At 40.6% G+C, this 24,558-nt stretch overlaps 1 protein-coding gene across 1 annotated transcript in view; it reads left to right on the forward strand.

Annotated features, from left to right (window-relative positions):
• The first annotated feature begins 1,737 nt into the window (after window positions 1-1,737).
• The window catches only part of CFAP299 (cilia and flagella associated protein 299), a 447,103-nt gene continuing 424,282 nt past the window's right edge, over window positions 1,738-24,558 (forward strand). Inside the window, exons 1-2 of the mRNA XM_081161111.1 lie at window positions 1,738-1,901; window positions 13,118-13,248. Of these exons, the coding sequence (XP_081017237.1) occupies window positions 1,791-1,901; window positions 13,118-13,248 (242 nt within the window). The 5' untranslated portion in view covers window positions 1,738-1,790. The remainder of the gene's footprint in view (window positions 1,902-13,117; window positions 13,249-24,558) is intronic.

The raw sequence follows: 24,558 nt of genomic DNA on the forward strand, positions 1-24,558 counted from the left end.
ATGATCAGCAGTCAAACTCACTTTTGTTGTAGCCCTGTCTCATTCAAGGATATGATGCCTGCCTCTTGCAAACTCTGCGTCGTAGCACTCGACATCTTCCTGCCAGTTTTCCTCCTCTAGTCAGCTTCCTTTCTTATACTGGGCCCCTCACGACTGTGAAAACATGCTCTTTTACCTACCCAGGCCCTGATCTTTCTTGCCTCCACTTCTCATAATATGCCATCCCTTTTGATACTTTTATTTGTGCCCATCAATGTTCCTATTCACAATTTGACATAGGTTTTTTTTTTTTAAATAAACAACAACAAAGAAATGTACACAACTTTCACAATTAATTCCATGTGGCCCTTCAAACCTCTATTTACCTTTGATTTCTCTTTGTGGGAAATTGGGAGTAATAAGCTATGTTGCTATGTTATATCTTTAAGACTCTGGTCAATCCATTTTGGCTCATGCTGTCTCTAGTTTGACAATAATGCTTATGTTACTTATTTTCCTAGTCGACTTGTTATCATGATTAAATAAGGTAATGTATATAAAGTATTTAGAACAGGGCTGGTACATGGTAAAGAATAAATGTTATCATACTAAAGCAAATATTTACATTTTCTCTACATACTAAGTGGTTGAAACTTTTCTAAGTCCTTTCTTTTGCTCAGTTAGCCAGGAATGATGCCTCTTTCAGGAGGGACTTACAGAAACCTCTAGTCCTAAGAGACCTATGTCCCTTATCGGTTAGACTGTCTTAAGTAAAATGAGTTTCTTCTCATTCTTGGGCTACTTGAATTTTCATATCTTTTAAGATATTAGATGTCGTCAAATAGTTGGTGGCTGTTCATTTTAGCCCCAATACTAACAAGGACGTAACCCATTGTTGGCACTTAGGACAGTGCCTGGCATGCAGGAAGCACTCAGTAGATTTTTTTGTTATCATCGTGGTCCTGGTCCTGTTGTTATGAGTGCCCAGGGTTTCCCTCTCCTTTCTTTCTCTTCACCTAAACCCAGTGATTAAATTGCATTTTAAAACAATGTCCAAATGTCCTTTACAACATTTCAGAGTATATTCATTAATTAAAAAACAAGTCATGTTTTAAAAATGCAAAACTTTGTTCTACAGTTAAAGTATTCAGTGTAAAACTTTACTTTCTAAGTTTCCACAGATACTCTGCCCTTTAAAAAAAGGCAGTTTCAACAAGCCAAGGTCTTGAAACTTAAAAAGTAAAAAGAAAACGTTTAAAAAACAAGCGCTTGGGGCCAAAAGAAGTCTCCAAAGATATTTCCTTGAGCTTCTCTCCTTCGGGAAAGTTCCTCCTCACTTGCCAACACCAGCGCTCGGTCGTCTCTGAGTCCCCGGTTCCGAACGACGGCTGCGGCGGCGCCTCCGAGCCCCGCCTCCAGACCCCCTCCTGAGGGCGCCCCCAGCCGCCGGGGCTCCCCGCCGCGCCCCGCCCGAGGGACAGCTCCGGGCGAGGCTGGGGCGCGCGGCCGTGTGTCCCCGCATCCCGAGCGCCTTTCCCCGCGGGCTCCCAGCGGCACGGTTAGGGTCGCACAAGGCACCTCCCGGCGGCTCGTCGGGGGCGCGCCAGCCTGAGCCCGTCGGGGGCGCGCCCGCACCTGGAGGCGGGGCTTTGAGAAGGTGTCGCCGAGCTCGGGAGGACCGACGCCCGGAGCCGTGACGACACCTGGGGGCGGGGCCAGCGCGGAGCCCCGCCCCGTCCCCGCCACCGCCCCGAACGCAGGGGGTGGGACCCGCGCCCGTTGCTAGGGACGCCTCGGCCGCGGCAACCGCCATGGATCAGGAAGAGGGGCTGTCGGCCGTGGACAACATCGTCACTCAGTACAACACCTACGAGGACTTCCTCGACTCGCAGATCACCACCTTCGACCTGTACTACCTGGAGGTGAGCGCGCCGCCCGCCGTCCCCCCAGCCCCGATCCGGGGGGCGCCCCCTGGCGGGGAAGGTCGGGCACGCAGGGTCCCGGCGGCGGAGGGGAACCGCCGCGTCCTGGCGGCGCCGGGTTGTCCCAGTTTTTCCAGAACTTGGGCCGCGGGGCGGGGGCGCGCCGCACGCGCGCTGGGGAGTCTCCCCCGCCGCCCCGGGCTGCTCCCCGCCCCGCCTTCCCTGCGACGGGCGCCTGCAGTCGGAGGCCCGCCGAGACCCCCTGTAACTCAGGTCAGACAGGGGGTCTCTCTCTCCGCCTATTTGTGTTAAGGAACCGGAGGCCGTCCTTCCAGGGCAAGTGGGACGCTCACCTGGTGCACCTGGTGTCATACTGGGCGTTTGAACCCATAAAGTTCCACCGCAGGCCAGTTGGCTCAGGAAGCCCTTTAATTACGGGGACACAGGTGGTTGCGCCTGCGTATTACTCACACTCATGTGCATCAAGCTGATGATCACAACTAATGTTGATAGTAAAAAAAACCCCCAAAAGCTTGCAATACAGCAAAATCCGGACGTGATGAGGTTGGCTGCTGTCTTCCACCCTGCACCATGCCCCTCCCAGCTTCTCAATGTGTGTGTGTGGGGGGCGGGGGATTGTGGGGGGGAGGTTATGGGGGGGTTGTGGGGGAGGGGCCGAGGGGAGACGGAGCTCTTGGGCTCTCAAGGAGAACGGGGCGGGGGGGGGCGGGAATAATAGGCCACCTGCCCTAGGAAGCGGGAGGCGGACCGTGGGTCCCCACAGCCCTCGTATATTCCCAAACCAGGCTGACTAAGTGGGCACTGACCTGGAGATTCTGCTGGTCTGGAGCCAAGCCCCAGAACCCCAAATTGGCCCCTTCCCCGTTAGGCCAGAGAGAAAAAGCACCACTACGTGGTACCAACCACGCTAGAACCCGAGAAGGGTTTGTATCCCGCAGCCAGCTTCCCGAACTCCTTATCTGCAACAGTGTAGCTCTGCATTTTAGTGGATTGACATGTTTGGACTCCAAACATTGCGGTAAACAGGGTTTTACCTGGATGTGAAGTCCAAGGTTTCAACAGTGTTTATTCTCCAAAACGTATTCATGTGCTACAGATGAACATAATTTTAAGGAAATTGAAACAGATTCTAATTTTAGTTCTCTCTCTGCCACAAACCAGTTGTGTGACCTTGGACAAGTAATTTGATCTTTCTGGAATTATCTATTAAAAGGTAAATTCAGATAATATTTCCAACATAGCTTCTGGCTACAAAAACAAGCTTTTAAATATTTTATATAGGTGATATGGTTAAAGTCATGAAATTGAGTTTTATGCCTTGCATTTAAATCACTGAAATGAAGGGGAAAAGTAATGGTGCTAAACAGTGTTTGCGTCTAAATTTTCCAATGTTTAAAAAGAATGAAATACAGGCAATAAATATCCCAATAGAATAAAGTCATCTTCATAGCACATGCTGGTAATTGCCAAGCATAAGCATAGTATTGTTGAGAAGGGTTTCACTTTTTTTAAGGCATGTTTTTTAATGTCAATAGGGAACTAAAAACACTAATGTTAATTAGGACTGAGAAATGGATACTTTGTATTTCATTAATGAGAATGTTAAAGGTCTCTGAAATGGAGAATGGTGACTATATTTGGGGGAATGCTAAATTTACTTTTAAATTTGGCATGGATTCAGCTTATTCTTATTGTACTTTCATAAAAACAAGATGAAGATTTAATCGAATGATGATATTAAGACAAGTATATATATTTTCAGATTGAGTAGTGAAAATTTCTAAATGCCATTAGGTCTGGGGACCTACATTCTCAAATGCTTCCTGTGGGTGCTGGTTAAATTGCCCATATAAGTTGCACAGAGACAGGTGGACTCCTCCAAGTTGTTTCAGCGGTGTGGCTAGTAAGGTAGGCCTATGTCAGGGGTCATGGATCAGGCATGCTCTGTAAGGTGATTCTTGTTCTTTTTTGGGGGGAGGGGGTTATCAGTAATCGACTGGTTTGAGCGGAACAAATTTTAAATGGTAAATGACAGATAGCATATTATAGTTAGAAAACCCTAGAGCCATGAGATTTGGGTTCTAATTCTATAGTATTGTGCTTTAAAGCAGTTTGAAATTCCATTAATTCATCTGCAAAATGGAAGGGCAGGACTAGATTACAGTCAAGGGATTTTATGTCTGTAAACCTTTATGAGCCATCTCCGCATCCATCTGTCCATCCATGCATCCATGTCCATCCAACTATCTATTTAATTAACAAACCTTCGCCAAGAGGCTACAGTAGTAGATATTGCCTTCATTGCTAGGAGTTTAAGTAAGAATCATTTCTAGACTTGATCTGAATCACCTAACTTTAGCATAGTGCTAACAGCCCAGCCTAAGTTTTATTTACTCAGCAGACATTTTACAAGTATTTACTGTCTTTCAGATACTCTTATTGTGTTGTATATTGTTCTACCGCCAAAAGTTTTTGACTGATATTAATAAAAGTTAGTACCAATGACTGACATACAAAATGGCCATATTATTTTTGCTGGATTCATTTTCTACCCATCTCCATGCTCATCTGTGCCCCTGGTGGCTACCCGTGGCGGTCATTAACCAGGCTCTTTGGCGCTGAGTTTGCTCCCACCAATAGGAGATGGGAGCGCTGGGAGAGGGGAGCTAGAGGGTCTGCTCCCTGCCATCATATCCCCCCCACCTGTGCTTGGGCCGGGCTGCATGCCTTCGGTTTGGGCACCTTCTCATTCCCTCAGCTGCAGCACTCCCTCCAGGGGCTGGCAGCCCTCCCTGTGGCAGGAGCTGCTTCCCCTCCTGTCTCCCATTAGGCCTGATGGTGTTATGACTTTCGCTCCTGCTAGTCCAAGGATGCCTCACCGCCCCTGTTGGTTTCCACTAATCCTACCCATATCTTTGTAAACTGCTTTTATTCTTCGAATCACCTCTTTTGAGTGTGCCTGCCGTGACCCCGACCCTTTATATTATCATTTAACATCTCAGACCACTGTAAGTACACAAGTAGTGTAAGAATATAACGATGCTTGATTAGGAAGGAAAGGAAGCAGGAGGAAAGAAATAGCTGACACCAGTTAGCTATTTGATGAGCTGGAGAGGGGTAAGGTGGGTAAGGAGGGAAAAAGAGGCTCCTCACTCTGTGTCTGTTGTGCTCGGATGTATTAGATGACTACGAAATAGCAAAATAAATTTACAACAGTATCAACAATTAGCTTTATTTCTGCTAACCCAAATAATCATATTAGTTTTGGGAGTTAGTATCATCTTACCTAATTAAACCATGCCCCTAAATCAATATGCAAATACTTGACAAGTTTTTTTTTTATTTTTAATTTAGCTTTACTGTTGAGAGTATTAGAGATGTTTGCCCCCCAGGCCTCCTATACCCTGCTCCCGTCCCATCCCCAGTCCTTCACTGCAGTATGATCTGTGTCCATGGGTTATGCATATATGCATATAAGTTCTTTGGTTAATCTCTTTCCCCCCTTTCCCCCTGAAATATGTCAGTCTGTTGCATGCTTTAATGTCTCAACTTGAAAACTTCGACAGGATTTTTGCACTGTGGTTTCCCAGATTCTTTCTTGGTAGTTCTTCCATGTTAAATAAACACAGTGCCTTCATTTCAATGGCTGTCTGTGACCACTGGGCAATGAAAAGTCCTACATTAATTGCTTTTCTCAGATAAGAAATCAAGGGGTGTTTTTAGAATTTTAAAATTTCTCTGATAAATGGATCCTGATCACCGATAAATTATGTACAGAGATTAGCAATGTGGAAGTTTTATTTGGAGATGATCTTTCCATTGTTTAGAAAATAAAAGTACATAAATCATACAAATTAAACCTTTTGGATATAATCTTAAAGTTATTTGGCAGGCATTGATTAAGTGAGATTCTAGGAAATAACTCAGTAACATAATTTACCATGATTATACAATAAGCCCATTAACAAGCAACCATTGTAGTTTTTTCCATTTTTTATTGCATCAAGGTACAAAGTAAATACTGTTCCCTACGAACCATCTTAATTCACATATTTCAGAATCAACTGTATTCTTCTGCTTATTCAGAAGAAAAAATTGGCATAAATGAGCTGCTCTCTGCTTAAGAGGAGTGGTATGTTTTTCTTTCAGTGTGTTTACAGAGGTATTTCTCCCTAAGTAACAATATGTAGTTTCCTCAAGGACATGCATTCTGATGGTCAGGGAGTGAAACTGAACCAAGGATATCGTATCCACAGTACTTCTAAAACTTTCTCATAATGATAAAATTAAAAATGCTGTGAGTCTAATATCATCCTCAGTGTCTCAAACAATTCCCTAAATCTATATCCTGTGTATGTAAAGTAGGTTCCATTCTATTTTTACTCATACTGACTTCAAAAGCTACTGCTGGGAGGATACGAGAGGGGGGGCAGGGGATATTCCCCAGGAGAGTGTGTAGAGCGAGACAGGGCAGGGTGCTGAAGACAAAACCCCGGAGAACAGCTGTTTCTTAAGGCATGAGCGTGGAGGCCTGTCCCATTCGGAGACAGGTGAGCTAATGCTCCAGCTAAGGCCTGGTGTGACAAAGGCGAAGGTGAAAGGGAGGGGGTCTGAAAGGTAGGAGGAAGTAGGACAGGATGATCCAGAAGCCAAGAGCAGCTGGATAGCAAAACCAAAAACCCATGGAAAACACACAAAGTTAGGTGAGGGTTATTCCTGTGAACCCCAACTTAAAAGCACACAGGGAGAAACCATCATAGCCATGACACCTAGAAGGTATCATCAGCCATGGGCGAGAAAAGCAGAGGAAACAGTGAGGTGTCTAAAGGACCCCAAAAGACGAAACTGCAAAATAGTCAACTGGTAATCACTGGAATTTGAGAACAGCAACTGAAACTGGCAAGGGTTTTGTGACCAGCGGTTCAGATCCCTCAGGAACAAGGGTCTGGTTCATGCCACTAGACGCGCTACCAAGCCCAGCAGAGGTATTAGTTGAGCGTGGGGGGAATCTAGACTGGATGGTGGAGGCAGGAGATGGTGAATGTTTGTTGTGATTCTGAGCCAAGATGCAGCAGCAAGGGCTGAAGTTCACCCCAATAGCCTTCCTCTTCTTTTTATATATTTTGGTTATATATAAATATTTTTATTGTATGTAAATACATATTATTCTTAGTTGGTATTTTCTACATAAAAGGTAATATCTGTATCTTTCTGTAACTTAAAAAAAGCCTAACATTACATTTTGGGGACATTTTAATGCCACTCTACATAGCTCTCCCTATTCTTCGTTAAGTTGCTGCATTGACTCCATTGTTTACTTAGGTTGGTTCTTTAGAAATTCATTTTCCTCGCAGAGTGTTAACAACAGTCAAATGAACAGCTTTTGTACCTCCTCCTCGCGTGCAGTTGTAAATACATCAAAACGTGGAATGGCTAGGTTGTAGCGCACATGGTTAACGCGCTCTCTAGAGTAGCCATGTCCTCTCCCACCGCCGTGTATGAGATGCCTTTTGCTTGCCAGTATCTCAGGTGAAAAAGATCTCATTGTTTTAATTTCAACTTCCCTGGATATTAGTGAGCTTGACCATCTATTTAAAATTTTCTTGGCCATTTAACATTTCTTTTCTGAATTGCCTGTTTGGTGTTTCTTGCTTTCCCCACCTCACTTTTTAAAACTATCTTTATACTCTTTAGACTTCTGTTAGTAGATGACCTCACCTGCTAAAGTCAACAAAGAAGAGTTAATCAGGCTGGAACCCTCTTCAGTTCTCTACAATGGAACTTACAATGAAACGACCTTCGTTTCCGCCCATCCTGTGCTCCTTCCCGCCTGTGTTAACGGCGTCCACCATGTGTGGTGCTTATTTCTCCATTGGCTGAACACGTTATCATTTTGAACACCCCTGATCCTGATCATGTTTTGAGAATGTTTCCAACTCTGAGCCCACCTTCCTAGGGTAGAGGCAGACATTCACCTGCCCTGTCCAGCTCCATTCCTGCCAGCGTGGCCCGGCGCGCCCAGCTCCGCTCCGCCTGCGCCAGGCCCCTGCAGCCGGCTCCGCCTGGCACCGTCGGGCTCCAGGCTGCAGCCAGGGGGCGGTCGCCTTCAGGACCCAGCGGAGCCAGGGGGCCGCTCTCCCAGCCCGGGAGAGAAGCCCCTGCCCGCCCCTGATTGGCCTGCCCTCATGCAAATGAGAATCCCACATCCTCTCTGTTTGATTGGCCCCAACGCACTGTCGTGATTGGTCAGAATGGAGCTGCTCTGATTGGTCGGTGGAGATGCTAAGGGAGCTACAGCTCCGCAGCTCTGATTGGACAGGGAAAAGCTCAGTGTTACCGCGGGAAAGCGGCCCAGGTGCCTGCGAGCGTCAGAGCCCAGGGAGACGCGAACAGGAGCTGGCGGCGAAGCAGGGAAGGGTTTGCTTTCAGGAAGCGGCCCACCTCTGCGGACAGGTGAGCCTCTGCTCCAGGACCTGACTCCCAAGGGCTTCCAGGGTAGGGGTTACCTAGGGGAAAAGTCATTAATCGTGGTGACGAAGGGAGTGGGAGTCCTGGTCTCTACTGGTTGGCGATGGGGCAGGGGGTGATCAGGGCACCTGGTCCTGATGTCAGCCACGTTCCTACTTTGTCTGGTTTCACCGCTTTTCTGGGCCTGGGGCTGAAAAGCAGCTAAGGCCTAGACGTCATCTCTAGTTTCTGGGATCGACAGACTCCAGATTATTTGCCGCTCATCAGAACCTCTTTGTCCTGAGGGCTTAATGATTAAGGGAGTGGTTGTGCCAGGGAGAAAGAGGCAGTGAGTCCAGGTGCTGGATGAGGCCAGCTGGAATCAAAAGGAAAGAAAGGGGAGAAGGTCCTATTAAAGAAATGAAGTATCTGTGGCATTACCTCAGTCCTATTGGTGTCTGGTGCTGGAGCTCAAAGTCCCAGGACAGCCAGCCAGGAAGGAAAGGTACCTGAGAGGTGGGGGAGGCAAACTGAGATCTGCCAGGAAGAGCTGGAATCCGCAGGACAAGCTGGAGCTTGTATCAGGCCCTCACCTTCTCCACACCTCTGACTTTGATGATAGGGGTGATCTGCCAGAGAAGCTGCCACTTTTAGGCACAGAGCTCAACATGCTCCTGCATCTGGCCCAGGAGTAGGGGAAGCTGGAGGAGAAGATCCTACAGGAGCTAGAACAGTATGGCTGCTCCTCCTCTTCTGCCTCCCAAATCTACTGCAAATAAGCATCCAGGGAGTAAATTATGGGAAACTAAGTTGCAGCTTAGCTAAGTTGACACAATACAAATTGACTGTATCTGCCACGTTTTAATTTTCACAAGGAGAATTATTTATGTCTGATTTAATTAAGATAGAAAGAAAAGGCTGTAATTTTAATTTTCTTAAATCATTTTATAGGACTTGCATAATCCTGACATCAGTTCAGAAGAGGAAATCACAAAGTAAAACGCTAAAGGCTAATTATAGTTATGAACTGGATGAAAAGAAATGTAAAATGAATCCAGGAAAATATTAAGAAGTAATAAATCAGAGTAAGAGCAGTGTGATTTGTCATAGGATGAGCTCATGGCATTAGTGATTTATAAAAGAAAAATATATGATAACATCTATAGATGCAGAAAAAGTGTAGAATAAACTTCTAAACTTACATAACTTGATAAAGAGTATCTAGCTAACAGTTGTAGTATACTTCTTACTTAGTGGCTAAACGTTTTAGCATTTGAGTCTGCTTAACAAGTACTCTTAATTTTTTATTGGCAGTCTGGCCAAAGCAATGCTACAATGAAAGAAAAGTGTCATAAATTTGGAAGGAGTTAGAATATTATTTATAGGTGGTATGATTACTATGAAAATGCAAGAAAATTAACTGGAGCCTTATTAGAATAAATCATAGAGTTTAGTAAAGAAATCTAAGGTTGAGCTACAAACAATAACTATTTTCCAGCAATAAACAACATAACAACAACAAACAACACAAATAAAAACCAACTGAACCCAGCAGCCTGTGGGGCAATGTCAAGCATTCTAGTGGCCATCGTGTTTTCTTTTTTCTTTTTCTCTTCGGATGAGAAATCCTTGGGTGCCCCAGTTGCTGGATGCCCCTTGTCCCAGGATCCTCTGTGAGCAAACTCCAGGCCTCGTCTACCCTCGCGTCCTATGTGTGTGCGTGTGTGCATGCGTGTGCGCATGTGTGTTACAGCCTGAACCAGTACAGGGAGTGAGCTGTGAGACAGCCACTAACCTACAGCCTTCCAGGAACCTGTAGGGCTGGGGCGGTGGCCGGCTGGCTTCAGGCGCTGAGCCCGCCTGCCGAGGTCCGAAGCTGGAGCAACCCCGAGGCGCTGCTGCGTGCACATCCCGGGGCCAGGTGTCTCCCAGGAGCTGGGGGCGTCTGACACTGTCGGTGGAGCATAGCCGCCTATTCAGCAGTGAGTCTTCCGCAAGACTTGCTGCCCACTTGGGGCGGGGTGGGGGGGTGGGGGTGGGGGTTGCCATCGCCACATATTTTCTTCCAGCTCCTGTAGAGTAACGAAGCCTCCTCTTCAGGGGTGCGCCTCTCTGGGTTCTGTTTTGCACGATGCCTCCTTGTAGTTAAAACTCCCAAACTTCTAGCATCCACAAGTTAATGACTCATGATCACACGAGAAAAAAATATTAATTAATAAAAGATGACTGCCTTTTCTACGTATTTTGACTAACTAATCACTTGTTTTTACTATGATGAACTGTTATACTCAAAACTATCAGAGTTTACTTACAAAATGATGCTTCCAAAAAACCTCCCACAAAAAACCTAAGTGTAATCTCAGAGGACCAGAGGGAAGTAGGGAATAAAATATATTGGAAAAACGAATGGCTAAAATAGGTTTCAAATTTTGTGAAAACTATAAATCCATAGGGCCAAGGAGTACAGAGTATTCCAAGCAGAATAAATGAATATACACAAAGACCGCTCCAAGGAATATCTTAAAACTGCTGAAAACAAGTGATAAATAGGAAATTTTAAAGGTACCTAAAGTAGAAGGACACATGCAGAATAAAACAAAGACAGGAAATACTGGACACTTCTCATGAGAAATAGCCCTGGCCAGTGTACTCAGTTGGTTATTAGCCGACCTGAACTATCAGAAATGCTAAACAAAGTTTTTTAGGTAGAAGGAAAATCGTATTTCAGTAGGGGACCTGGATCTACACAAAGGAATGAAAAGCTCCAGAAATGCTAAGTCTGTGAATCCATAAAAATATTTTATTTCTCAGTTCCTTTAAAGATAATTTTCTTTAAAGATAATTTACAATTTTAATAGAGATTCTACCAGTTAGAGCAATTAAGTGAGGCAACCAACTGCAACTCTCTACTTGTTTTCTAAGTAGATCCTGTTATTTGTTGCAATATACATCAGTGTAGATGAGTGCAGAATTATCCAATTAATTTTGTGTGGCCCAGGTAAGGCACCTAGGAATACATAATTCAATCTACCTACAAAATTAATACAGCAACTCCTAGTGGTCTTTGCTATATAAAGTACTCTGTTGACCACAGGCAATTTTTATTCTGCTAGAAGACCCTCAGAGTCACAGTGCTAAGCTGAGAGTTCTTCCCATAAACTCACTTTTGTAACATATTTAAGAACATTTACACACAAATCATTTTAATTTTGTAAATGAAACCCCAAATCTGCATTGCTTTTTCTCTTAAATATTAATTCCACTAGGTGGAGACATTTGCCCAGTTTTGTGGTCCACACTAAAGAGGCTGGGGATAGCAAGTACAGTAAGCAGGGGAACAAGTCAGAAAAAAGGCAAAGAGCTTGGACAAGACCTGGTGCTTTGCGTTATATTAGCTTGGCAGATGTATCCACATTGCTACACAGTGTGTAGTATTTGCTTTTAATGTTTAGCAAAGAAAAGTAGCAAGTTGTCTAGGTTGATAGTATACTTTTTTTGCTTTTGTTCCAATGATTTGAACTTAAAAATAGCCACTATGGGTTGAATAGATTATTAAACATGCATCTTAAATGTTTTCATTTAATCCTGTTTGACAGTTCTTGCATTCAACAGTAATGTATTAAGTAAGGGTCTATAACAATAATATATATCCTGATTTCATTGTATTTCAGATATTTCATATTTTTAAAGATGATAATATAAGGACTATTATTACTGTAAACATATTTTTATGTAATACTTTAGTCTTTTTTAAAAACTACTCACTCAAGGATATGCTTTTATTGATTTTAGAGCAAGAGGAAGGGATGAGAGGGGGAGAGAGAGAGAGAGAGAGAGGTTGTCTCTGCATCTACCAGGGATCGGCTGGGGATTGACTGGGGACCCAGAGGATCCTGGGGATTGAACCTGCAACCTGGGCATATGCCTCGACCGGGAATCGAACCCAAAACACTTTGGTGCACAGGACTATGTTCCAACAAACTGAGCCACACAGGCCAGGGCTACTTTAGTCTTTTTAATAGTAGCGTCAGGTAAATTGACACCTCTTCAAATGATGGGAAACAATATTTTTTGAATATGTTATGCAAGTGACAAAAACGTGTGGGACAGTTCTTAAATAAAATATAAAAGGTCCAATGTATTGTGGGAATTTTTTTTTTCAGTTTGAAGCTTTTGTTGTCATCTTGGGTTTCTAATTTTCTGTTTTTATTGGTGCCAACATTATATGGAAACAATATCTTTTTACTTAAATAGGAAATTCATCTGCTCTTTATTTGAAGTCATAATGCTCTGTGTCATCATTCAATTTACTTCAAGGAAATAAGTCTCTGAAATGTTGAATTTTCTGAAAGCAACCCAATTCTGTTTTTGTGTGACTGGTTTTTTTAAAAGTCTTTCTTGTATGAGTACTATTGTCTCTAATTTTATTGTTTTAAAGATTCTCTATTAATTATCTACAGCTGTTCTCATAAATTGATTAAAAACACAACAGACTTTTGTCTTCCAATCCCTTAGAGGAAATTTAGTGATTGATTTAGTTTTCATTTTACATCTGTGGGGAAAGGATGACAAATCAGATGTTTATAAAAGTATAGTGTTATTAGAAAAAATTCCAATTTTTCATATCTAATAGATCTGGTACCAGTTTAAAGTGATACATTTGATTTTTTGTTTCAAACAATCAGTATACATTGGGTAAAATAAGATGTCTAGTCATCCACAGATGTGACAATTGGTATTCTCTTCAGGATGAAGGCCTGGCCCGCCAGCTGGTGGAGCTCGGCTACCGAGGGACCGGGGAGGTGGTGAAGAGGGAAGATTTTGAAGCAAGGAAGGCAGCCATAGAGATTGCACGGCTGGCTGAGCGAACTCAGAAAAAGTAAGTGTCCATGTTCCAAATATAGATTTTATAGTAATTGTAGAGCCCCTCGAAAAATTCATTTTGTTGTCATTGTTGCAATTTGGAAACACTGGTTGTTGGGGGCCGAACTTGAAATATCCTAAAAGTGTGTTCTGCAGATCAGGAACTGGAGGAACTGTGGATTGCTTCCAAGAACGCCGTATGCAGCTTTGAGCTACTAAGTTAAGAAATATGGTCATCATACCAATAAAGTCCTGTAAAATAGTAACTCAGTATCATTGGTTTTATATATTTATACACTAAAAATATGAGTGACTTTTGCCTTAGAATTCTTTGTACTTCTGAGGCCTGTAGAGACTTGGCATCTTTATGTTCTCACATTTTTGTAAACATTGATTCATTCAACTCTATTAATGATCACTGGCTTTTGTTACTGTGACTAAGATATGGTTATATAAAATATGAATCTAATAAAATATATGAAACATGTTATAAAAGAGATGTACACCTACAGTGAATTGTATGAAACTGGTAAGATAACTTGAAAAAGGCTTGACAAAGTGATTACCTATTTCCCTTTTAAAAATGAATGCTAAAGTTGTAAATGTTGGAGAACATAATAACTTAGAAATCAGTATATTGTTCCTAGATAACACTTTAAAAAGCATCCAGTAATTATGAGTAGAAATCATCCATGTATTTATTATAAAAAATAACATTTGGTAGTGGAATATGAATTGGTTCTGGGAATGTACAGTTTTAATGGATTGTTCTAGTGGTTACTGTATTTCAGAACCATAGAATATTGGAATTTAATATACTGATATTTAGGAATATATCAATTTTTTTGTCATTGCTGTAGCACATTACTACAAATAGTGGCATAAAAGAACACAAATGTTTATTTATTCACAGTTCTGTGGGTCAGAAGTCAGAGTATAGTGGCTCAGATGGGTTCTCTGCTCAGTTTATCACAAAGTTGAAGTCCTGGTTTTGGCTGCGCAGAGTTCTTGCCTGAGGATGAGTCTGCTTCCATGCTCGTTCAGATTGCTGGCCAAATTTAGTTCCTTGTTAGTGTAGGACTAAGGCCTAGTTTCCTTGTCAGCTGTCATGTGCTTTCCAAGTGGTTCCCAGCCAGCAAGAGTCAGTCAAGATTCTCTCGGACTTCAAATCCCTCTGACTTCCCCTTCTGCAGGATCTCTCCTGTCTCCAGCCAGAGAAAGCTCTCTCCTTTTAAGAGCTCATGTGATCATACTGGGCCCATCTAAATAATCCAGGATAATCTCCCTATTTTAAGGTCTGTAACCTTCATTTAAGGTCTGCAAAGTCTCTTTTTCCATGTAATGTAACATATTAACAGCTTCTAGTGATTCATGAGCACCCGTGGAGGGGGAGCATTCTATTTACTATAGGTATTTATATAAAACTTCAATAATTGATTCAACATAGTTACATTCAACTTATACTCTTAGAAAATTGAAATGATGCAAAGTACGTGTGTACAACGTGATGCGTCTTACATAAAACATCAAGGAAGCCTTCCTGTAGATATCAATAAATGCTTATTAGTCAGGGGCAGAAGTAGATATTTGTGAGATTTTATAAGGAATTAGTGTATATTCATATTTTATTATATATGTGTTCTATTTCATATCAAGATGAGTTGGTCATGTTTAAAATGTAAATTTTATCCATGTACATGTCCGTTTTGTGTTTGAGGATCAAAGTGGGAATTTACTCTCTGCAATAGACTCTTTAACTGGCCAGAGCTGGAAGTCATTACACTACTTCAGTGCCAGTCATGGGAGACTAATCCCCGCCCAGAGCTGCTAGAATTGGAAGGCCCTTTCATCTACAGGTCTTCTCAGCCTCCCTTTGTAATGGGTGGGCTCCATATGTTTCCTCTTGCCCCATGTGGGAGTCACTTTGCTCCCTTCCCTGCCAGATCCATTGTAGTGTTATTTGCAACAGGGCCCATAGAGAGTGTCCTAGATCCAAACACGTCCTGTGCCTGTATTTGCCAGAGGATCACTTTGAAAATATGCATGAATGTCTGACTGCTTGCCAACCGGTACCAACTCGACAATACTTCATTCTACTATTGGATTATCTTACATTAACTCCTCTAACATGCAGTGAGCAGCCTCAAGATGCTCATAATCCTCTGTTCTAGCAATCAGAGAGCACCCATTTCAAGAAGTGAGGGCACCTAAGATCATGTCACTTACTTGTAATAGTTTCATAGGGAAAGAGTCTGGATAGATAAAGATATCAGGAAGGGATATTTTGATAAGTATTTTGCCAGAAGAAGGCATAAGGTGAAGAAAATTATTCTGGGCTATTCAGTAATTCACTTCACAAATACTCATAGACAACCATATTGCATTTGACACCATGTTTGGTGCTGGGGATAATCTAGAACATAACACTTAAGTCCCTGCTCTCAAGAAACTTGAGATTTAGATAAATGAAGGGCAGTTACATTGCTGGTGAAATATAAGATGGAAAACATTTTGGCAGTTCTCCAAAAAGTTAGAGTTGCCATATGACCCAGCATATACCACTCCTAGGTATATATACCCAAGGGAATTAAAAAGATAGGTCCACTTAAAAGCTTACACACCAATGATCATAGTAACATTATTCACAGTAGCCATAAAGTGAAACATCCTAAGTGTCTATCGAGTGATGAATGGATTAAAAATGTGGCATGTAGATCCAATGGGATATTATTCAGCCATAAAAAGGAGCAAAGTGCTGTTACATGCTACAACATGGATAAACCTTGAGAACATCAGGCTAAGGAAAAGAAGCCAGACAAAAAGACTACATATTGTACAGTTCCATTTATATACAATTTCCAGAGTAGGTAAATCCCTACAGACAGAAAGTAGACTTGAGGTTGGAAGGAAGAGTGATTGGAGAATGACTACTAATGGGTCTGGGGGTTCTTTTGGGTGTGATAAAATGTTCTACAATTAGATATTGATGATGATTGCACAACTTTGTAAATATACTGGGAACCATTGAATTGTACACCTTAAAACTTTAAATTTTATGGTATGTGAATTGTATCTCAATAAAAAGGCAATTCCAACAGGAGATAATATATATGTTGTCATAGGTGCTGTGGTGACCCCCTGAAGTAATACTAAGTAAAGATTTGGGGGGCTGTGAAGAGCTGGGAAAGCTCCTTGTAAGGCCTAGCTGCTAAATTTACTCTTCAAAGATAAGTAGGAGTTAATCAGGCAAAGGGGAGCATATAGATGGACACATCCATGTTGCCTCAGCTCTATGATAAATTCTCCTTCTCTCACAAACCATTCCCCCTACCTCTGTGTCTTCATCTGGACCTGTTCTCTTGCTGAAAGTTTTTCCTGTGACAGCTGGAGGCCATTCGTTTCCATAGTTACTTGGTGGTGGCTGGTGGCGGTGGCGGCTAGGTTCTTCATTCTTTTTATTCTCCTCGGTTCCTCAACCTTTGCTTCATAACCACTTCTGTTTTCACTGTCACGTCAACCTCATCTCTCCTCCACTGAGGTCCATGCCAGCTGGATGTAGTCATCATAAGGCAGAGGCTACAAAGGTCGGAAAGAAGGATGGGAGTAGTTTAGCTGCTGGTCGTTTTTTCAGGACTGAGTTTTCTTTCCCCCAGGGGCTGGCTGTGGTAGTTACTGAGATAACTACCATCACAAGCTCCAGAGAATTTCTATTTTTATTGAGAAGTTCATTTGATCTCCACAGGCAGTGGAGAGATGGACCTTGACTGTTTGCATCACAGGTTGAATACTGAGGTCTTGGGGTCTGGTTAGTAGTTATAACTGAGTGGCCTCTCAGGCTGAACACTCCCCCGGGTGAGCTTGTGAGATGATCAGCCTCCTTGCTTTGGGTGAGCTGATCTTGTAGAGGATGAATTAGCCCTTCTTAAAACCACTCCTAGGATAATGATCTTATTTTCCTGAAACACAGCATCAGAAACATAGATAGATGGAGCAGGTGGTAGCCCTGATGGAGCTGGTAATGTACTGGTTGTCTGTCGTATCTTCTTGAGAGACTTTATGACCAGTCTTTGGAAATTCCTGTAAGGGGTCCCTGTACTAGCCTAACAGGAGTCTTGGATGCTGAGTGCAAAGGAATAAAGAAGAGAACATTTATAGTGATTTAGGGGAAGGTGCATGTGTCCTTTTAGCCTCAGGTATATCTAGAACTAAGTGTAAAAGCTGGGCAAGACCCCCACCTTCTTATCCTGGCCAGTCTAGTCAAGTTGTCACCTGTCAACTACTTTCTGTTATGATTTGGAGATGTTCTTATTCTGATTATATATGTCTCAGAACTCATCAAATTATACACTTAAAACATAACAGTAGATCTGACTATAAAAAATGAATTACTAAAATAAAAATCTTCCTGCCTGGCTTCAAAGAGTACGTTAGCTGACAACTTCCAATGAACTCTTTGTTGATCAGCCTCAGCAGCTGAGCAGATGTCATGCCCTCGGGGCAGCCTCCTCAAGTCACCGAGCGGGACAGTGGCTCACGAGCAGGACAGTGGCTCACCAATATGGGACCTCTAACAGGCAATTTTTGCTCTGCTGTCCCTCCACTGGTCTGGCAGAGACTTTCCAGGTGGGCATTAAGGTCTGACAGCTAACCCTGCTCAGTCTAGCTCCCACCCTTTTCAGGATGAGAAAGAACATCTCCATCACCCCAAAAGCTTCTTCGTGCCCCTTTGTAGTTGTGTGTGCCTCTTTCCCAGCAGCTGACTACCACTCATCTGATTTCTGTACCTTGAGTTTTGCCTTTTCCAGAATGTCATATAAATGTAATCATATAGCATGTAGCCATTTTTTCACTACAAAAGGCTTTTGAGACCATGTGGTTGCATGCATGCTTGTTGCTCAGTAATATTTTATTTAATGGGTGGACAGTAATGTGTATACACCCAACTCCAGTTGGTAGATAGTTGGTTGTTTCTAGTTTTAGGATTTTTTGATAAACCTGCTGTACATATACGTAAATAGGTCTTTGTAAGGACACATATTTCCGTTTATCTTAGGTAAATACCCAAGAGTGGGATTACTGATTCACATTGCAGGTGTATGTTTAATTTTATGAGGAATTTTAAAATGATTTTCCGAAGTATCTCTATCATTTTGCTTTCCCACTAGCAATTTATGAGATTTTCAGTTCTACTTCCTAGATAACACATGGTATTGTCAGTTTTTTACATTTTAGTCAGTAGAGCAGCTGAAGTGGTATCCGATTATAGTTTTAATGTGTAGTTCCCTACTGACTAGGGATGCTGAGCACTTTCCATGTGCTTATCTGCCATCCATTTCTCTTCTTTGGGGAAATATTTTCTTATTATTGATTATAAGTGCTCTTTATATATTCTGGTTACAAGTCCTTTGCCCATTACACATTACACATTTTATCCCTCTTTGTACATTGTAATTTTTAAATTTTCTTAATAGTGTCTTTCAAATAGTAGAAAATTTTAATTATGATGACGCCCAACTTATCAGGTTTTCTTTATGGTTTAGGTTTTTTGTGTGTATCCTATCTAAGAATTTTTTGAATATTCCAGTATCACAAATATTTCTTCTTTCTATTTTCTTCTAGGACTTTGAGAGATTCAGGTTTTATATTTAGGCATATAATTCATTTTGAGTTATATTTTCTATATTTTGCAAGGTAAAAGTCAAGGGTTTTTGTTTGTTTTTATTTTTAAATTTGGATTTCCAATTGTCAGCATTATTGTTGAAAGACTATCCTTTCTCCATTGAATTTTTAAGGTACCTATGTCAATAATCAATTGACCATATATGCGTGGGTGTAGATGGATTTTCTATTCTATTCCATTGACCTATGTGTCTATCATTATGCAAATAACACATTGTCATTAGATTTTAAAAATAGGTAATGGGAGTTCTCCAACTTTGTTTCTCATTTAAAAAAATGTTTTGAATTTTAGGTCTTTTGATTTTTCATATAAAGTTTAGAATAACCTTGTTAACTTGTACAAATAGGCTTGCCAGGATTTTGTTTGAATATATAGAGTAATTTGGGGAGAACTAAATGTTAGCATATCAGGCTCTCTGCTGTATGAACACTGTATATCTCTCCGTTTATTTAGATATTTGTTATTTCTCTCTACTCTTCTTGCTATCTGTTTTCTATTTGTCTAATTTGGCTGTTTCCTGCCTTCCTTTAAATTTATTTATTTTTACATGATTCAATTTTATCTTTATGACCGACTTATTTATACTACTTTAAACACTTTTTAGTGATTGCTTTTTAAAAAGTTAGTGTTTGCTAGAGTTTGTAACATTTGTCTTTAGCTTATAATAGTATACTTTGTAATACTATAACTTTTTCAGATAGTGTTTGAGCATTTTACCCCAGTTCCATTCACTCTTTCCATGTTTGTTCTATTCTCGTCATACATTTTACCTCTAAGTAAGTTGCACATTCCACAGTGTAGTGTTACTATTTCACTTAAGACTCTCATCTTTACAAGTGATTCAAAATAAAAAAATGTATATATTTTTACACTTAACCTCATTTTCTCATTTTTGACACTCTTTATTTCTTTATGTAGATTAAAATTTCTATTTGGGAGTACAGTTCTTCTAACTGAATATATATATTTTTGGACATTTCTATAGTGCATGTCCTTTAGCAATGAAATTCCTCATCTATCATTTGTTTACAAAAGCATTTTGCTTTTACTTTTGAAAGATATTTTTGCTGGGTATAAAATTCAGATGTCCAATCTTCCTTTAGCTATCAGCAACCCCAGTGTATCTGTGCCTTGGAAATGGGGGTGGGCTTCCTTTCTCTCCATGCTTTAGCTCTTATCTCAGCAGCAGCACATCTCTGTATCTTCCATAGGAATGAAATTTAATGTCTGTTGACAGTTTTTGTTCTGACAGTTTCCATTTCCTGCTTCTTTAGCTTAATCAAGATGATCATCTTTTATGCTTTCATCTAAAAAGATGAATCATTCCTATCTCTTTTATTTGTAGGGAGTAAATATTACAAGTGATGCCCTGCTACTCTATGCACATAAAGTACAATTTATTTAGCTTACTAATTTTAAAAGCAGTATTTTCCAATCTCTTAAATTTCTGTAAGCAATTCAATAAGTACGAATACTATCAGCTGAAATTCTCTCTTCATAAGTTCTTTTCTATTTTGTTTTTTATGAGAGACTTTGCTTCATGTTTATTAGAATTATAACTCTTCTAAACAAATATTTGTGTGGAAATTATTGAGAAATCATTTCAAATGCAACATTTTCCAAATAAGATCCATGTACAAAAATACTGCATGAAGCTATTCTCTCATGTGTTTAAGGGTGTGACTAAATCAAAAGATTATTTCAGATGCATTCACCGAGTCTGCAAATTATATATTGGTAAACAAATGCTCATTGGTAAATATTCAACTAGTTGAATATTGTAACATCACTGAAGCTACACACCGAATATTTTTGTCCTTCCTCCTTTTCTCCTTCCTTCTCCCTCTTTAATTTTCTTTCTCTTTTTCTTCTTTCTTTTTTTTTCTTCAACAAGCAAGTAATTAGATAGTATTGATCTTTTCAAGGATCATCGTTATCTATTTATCTATCATCTGTCTATCTATTATCTATCTATCTATCTATCATCTATCTATCTATCTATCTATCTATCTATCTATCTATCTATCTATCTATCTATATCTATCTATCATCTATCTATCATCATCTATCATCTGTCATCCTCAATCAGTAGATGTATAGTTGACCCTTGAACAACACAGGTTTGAAATGTGCAGGTCCACTTGTAAGCGGATTTTTTCAATAAATAGAATAAATGTATTTTCTCTTCCTTATGGTTTTTCTTAGTAACATTTGCTTTTCTCTAGCTTACAATTGTGAGAATACAGTATATAATACATATAACATACAAACTATGTGTTATCAACTATTATGCTATCACTAAGGCTCCTAGTCCATAATAGGCTATGAGTAGTTAAGTTTTTGGAGAGTCAAAAGTTATACATAGATGGTCAACTGTGTGGGGTGTCTGTACCCCTAAACCTGGTTTTGTTCAAGGGTCAACTATATATATTATTCTTTTGTTGACTGCTTATAGCTATCCTTTTGTTAATACTTACAATTAATTTTAACTCAGAGAGTAAATGGACACATTGCTGAGGTGAATTATGTTTTAAATTTAACATATTGTTACTAGTGCCACTTTTAGTTATAGACCTTAGCCTCTGTGAGCTTAAAGTAAATCTAAATAGAGTCAAAGAGAAAACTATGTAGAAAAAATCAAATATTGATGATAGTTCAGCTAATGATTAATCAAAAACCAAAATTCGTGTGTTTAAAAATGTTATAGCCCTTTTCTTCAGATTAGTATTTAGATTCTGTTTCTTTTTTTGTTCTTAATTTAGCTCTTCGCTTACATTTTATTGATTCATTTAATAGTCATTCATAACCGCTTTGAAGTCAGGTTCAAGGATCTCTTCTCAGAGTCACCTGATAAACTTGACCTCTACTGATGTCTGTGACAGCAATTTCATATTATCCATTTCTTGAAATGCTCCCTTCCTTTGACTTTTATTGCCTTATAACTTCTCATTTTTCTTCTATGTTTGTTATTGTCTGCTGTCTTTGCTGTATCTTCTTCCTTTTTCTCATTAGCTTGGATCTCTCCCAAAGGACAGTTCTTTGTTTTTTTTTTCACCTCTTTTGTACTGCACTATTTTCACATCTCAAATACTTATATTTTTAGTCATCCCAAGTCAGATCTCTAACTCTGACTTCTCTCCTGGGTTTTTAGCTCCATGTCTGTTTGTTAATATTGAGTTGTCAAACAATTAAAAAAATACACACAAAAAATCTCATTTTTCTCTTACAGGTGTGCTCCCCATACAGTAATATCATTAAAAAATATTTTTATTGATTTCAGAGAGAGAGGAAGGAAGAGGGGGAGAGAGAGAGAAACATCAATGATGAGTCATTGATCGGCTGCCTCCTGCACACGCCCTGCTGGGGATTGACCAGCAACCAGGGCATGCACCCTGACCGGGAATTGAACCGAGATCTCCTGGATCATAGACCAATGCTCAACCACTGAGCCATGCTGGCTGGGCAATAATAACATTAAAAAAAATTATATGCTGGTAATACTTTTTTTCTTTATAGGCTTTGTATCTTAGAATATCTTCAAAATCTACTTCGTGAGAAACTCTAAAAGACAACTAACAATGATTTCTGTTGCTCATACTTGATCCTACGTTCATACATTTTTCCGTCAGCTGCATTGCCAGTCCAGTTTTTCTTCAGATCTACCTGGCTTATTGTAATGTCTTACCTGATTGCTCAGTCTCAGTTTTCCTCGTCCTGATACCATGCTGCCAGGTCATGCCTCTGTAAAACAGCTTCCAAAACACCTCCTTCCTCCCGTCCTTCCCCCTTTCCATTCCTTTCTCTTTCTATTAACCATCTAAATCTACATCCCTACAAGAGAATTGGAGGTGGTTTACAAAGGAAATATGAATACCTCATGGCAATAAAATTTTATAAGGTGGAAAGGAGGACAAGTAAAGGTTATAGAAATGCAATGAAACTGAAGTTGAGGCCAGTACTCAAAATCTATGCCAGATTTGGGGAGATAATGCGAAGTGGAAAATATCTACATTAAATAATTGATCCTGTCCACCTGGAACAACAAAACCTTTGGCCAGAGGTGTGGATATTCCTGGTTCTAAGAGCTGAAGGGGAAGAGACCTTTTCCTCCACCATCTTGGGGTCCATGGATGGGTTTGAAAATTAAACTGAAACAGATTAATGAAAGAAAAGGAGGTGGGTTTATTTAATATTAGTTTCATAAGATACAGGAGCCTTCATGTGGAACTAGCCACAAAGAAACAGATCTGGGTATTTTACGCTAGGTTTTATGAACAGTATACAGTCCTGGAGGAATAGAAGAGGTTAAGGAGTATAAGGTAATTGCCCTAAACTGGGGAAAACTTAGCAAGGCCTGTTCATTCGGGTTCTTTTTGGCATCCCTTTGTCTTCAGAGATAAGGGTGCTCCCTTCCTCTGGGTGTAGGGGGGCTCCTCTCAGGTGAGGGTTTTACAGCTTGTTTCACGGAAGAACCAGTAGGGAGGAGATCAGAGTGACCCTCTTGCCTTTGAGTAAAATATTCAATATGCCCCATATTTTAGGGCAGTGTATCCTGGGCCCCATCAGAGCTGAGACACTGTTTTCCCCTAAAGGGTCACGTAATGAGAACCTAGAATGGCAGAGTGAACTATGTCACCATCAACATTTTATAATGATAATACCAAGTTTCACAGAAAAAGCATTTCACTATTGTCCTATAGGATCAATAGGAAATTTTGTCCCTTACACTTAAAACCCTATCAAATTACCTAATTGTATGTACCAAAATTTATCTTTTTTACTACTTATTAAGCAAATATGTTGAGCAGTTATTTCAAATTAATATTAGCCATCACAAGTGTTGCCATTTGTTCTTCTGTTCATCTGAATTATTTTGTTTTTCCTGGTTTTCTTTCCCTCATTAGAATTCAAGAAGACATAGATTTTGTCTCACGAACTGACATTGCTCTTGTGTTGTTTTGTATATATATCTACTTGGTTCTGCTCTGGTGAGACATTCAGTACAATATAGTCAAATATCGTAGCAAGGTTTTCATGATAGAGTTAGGTTATAAGGCTCAAGGGACCTTGATTCTGCTTGACTTTGACTTTTATTCAAAATGTCTTACGTAGCTAGTACCCTTTTCTTCCCAGGAATTGTTTTCTTTTTTACATTTTCTTTTTTTGTTTTCTTTTTAATTGAATTCATTGGGGCAACACTGATTAACAAAATTATACAGGTTTCAGGTGCACAGTTCTACAACACATCATCTGTGCACTATATTGTGTTCACCACCCGAAGTCAAGTCTCCGCCATCACCTTTCTCCCCCCGTGCCCTCTTCCACCTCCCTCCACCCCCACCCCCAGAAATCACCACACTGTTGTTTGTGTCCATGATTTTTTCTTTCTTTTTTGCTCAATCCCTCCACCCTGACCCCCGCAGCATCCCCTTACCCCCTACAGCTGTCAGCCTGCTCTCTATCTATGACTCTATTTTGCTTGTTAGTTCATTTTGTTCATTGGATTCCACATATGAGTGAAATCATGTGGTACTTGTCTTTCTCTGACTGGCTTATTTCACTTAGCACAATACTCTCCAGGTCCATCCTGTACCCATTCCTTACAATCTCTCTACCCCAGACAAACACACAGACACACACACATCT

Source organism: Miniopterus schreibersii, assembly GCF_964146895.1.
Source record: "Miniopterus schreibersii genome assembly, chromosome: 1".
NCBI classification, from domain to species: domain Eukaryota; kingdom Metazoa; phylum Chordata; class Mammalia; order Chiroptera; family Miniopteridae; genus Miniopterus; species Miniopterus schreibersii.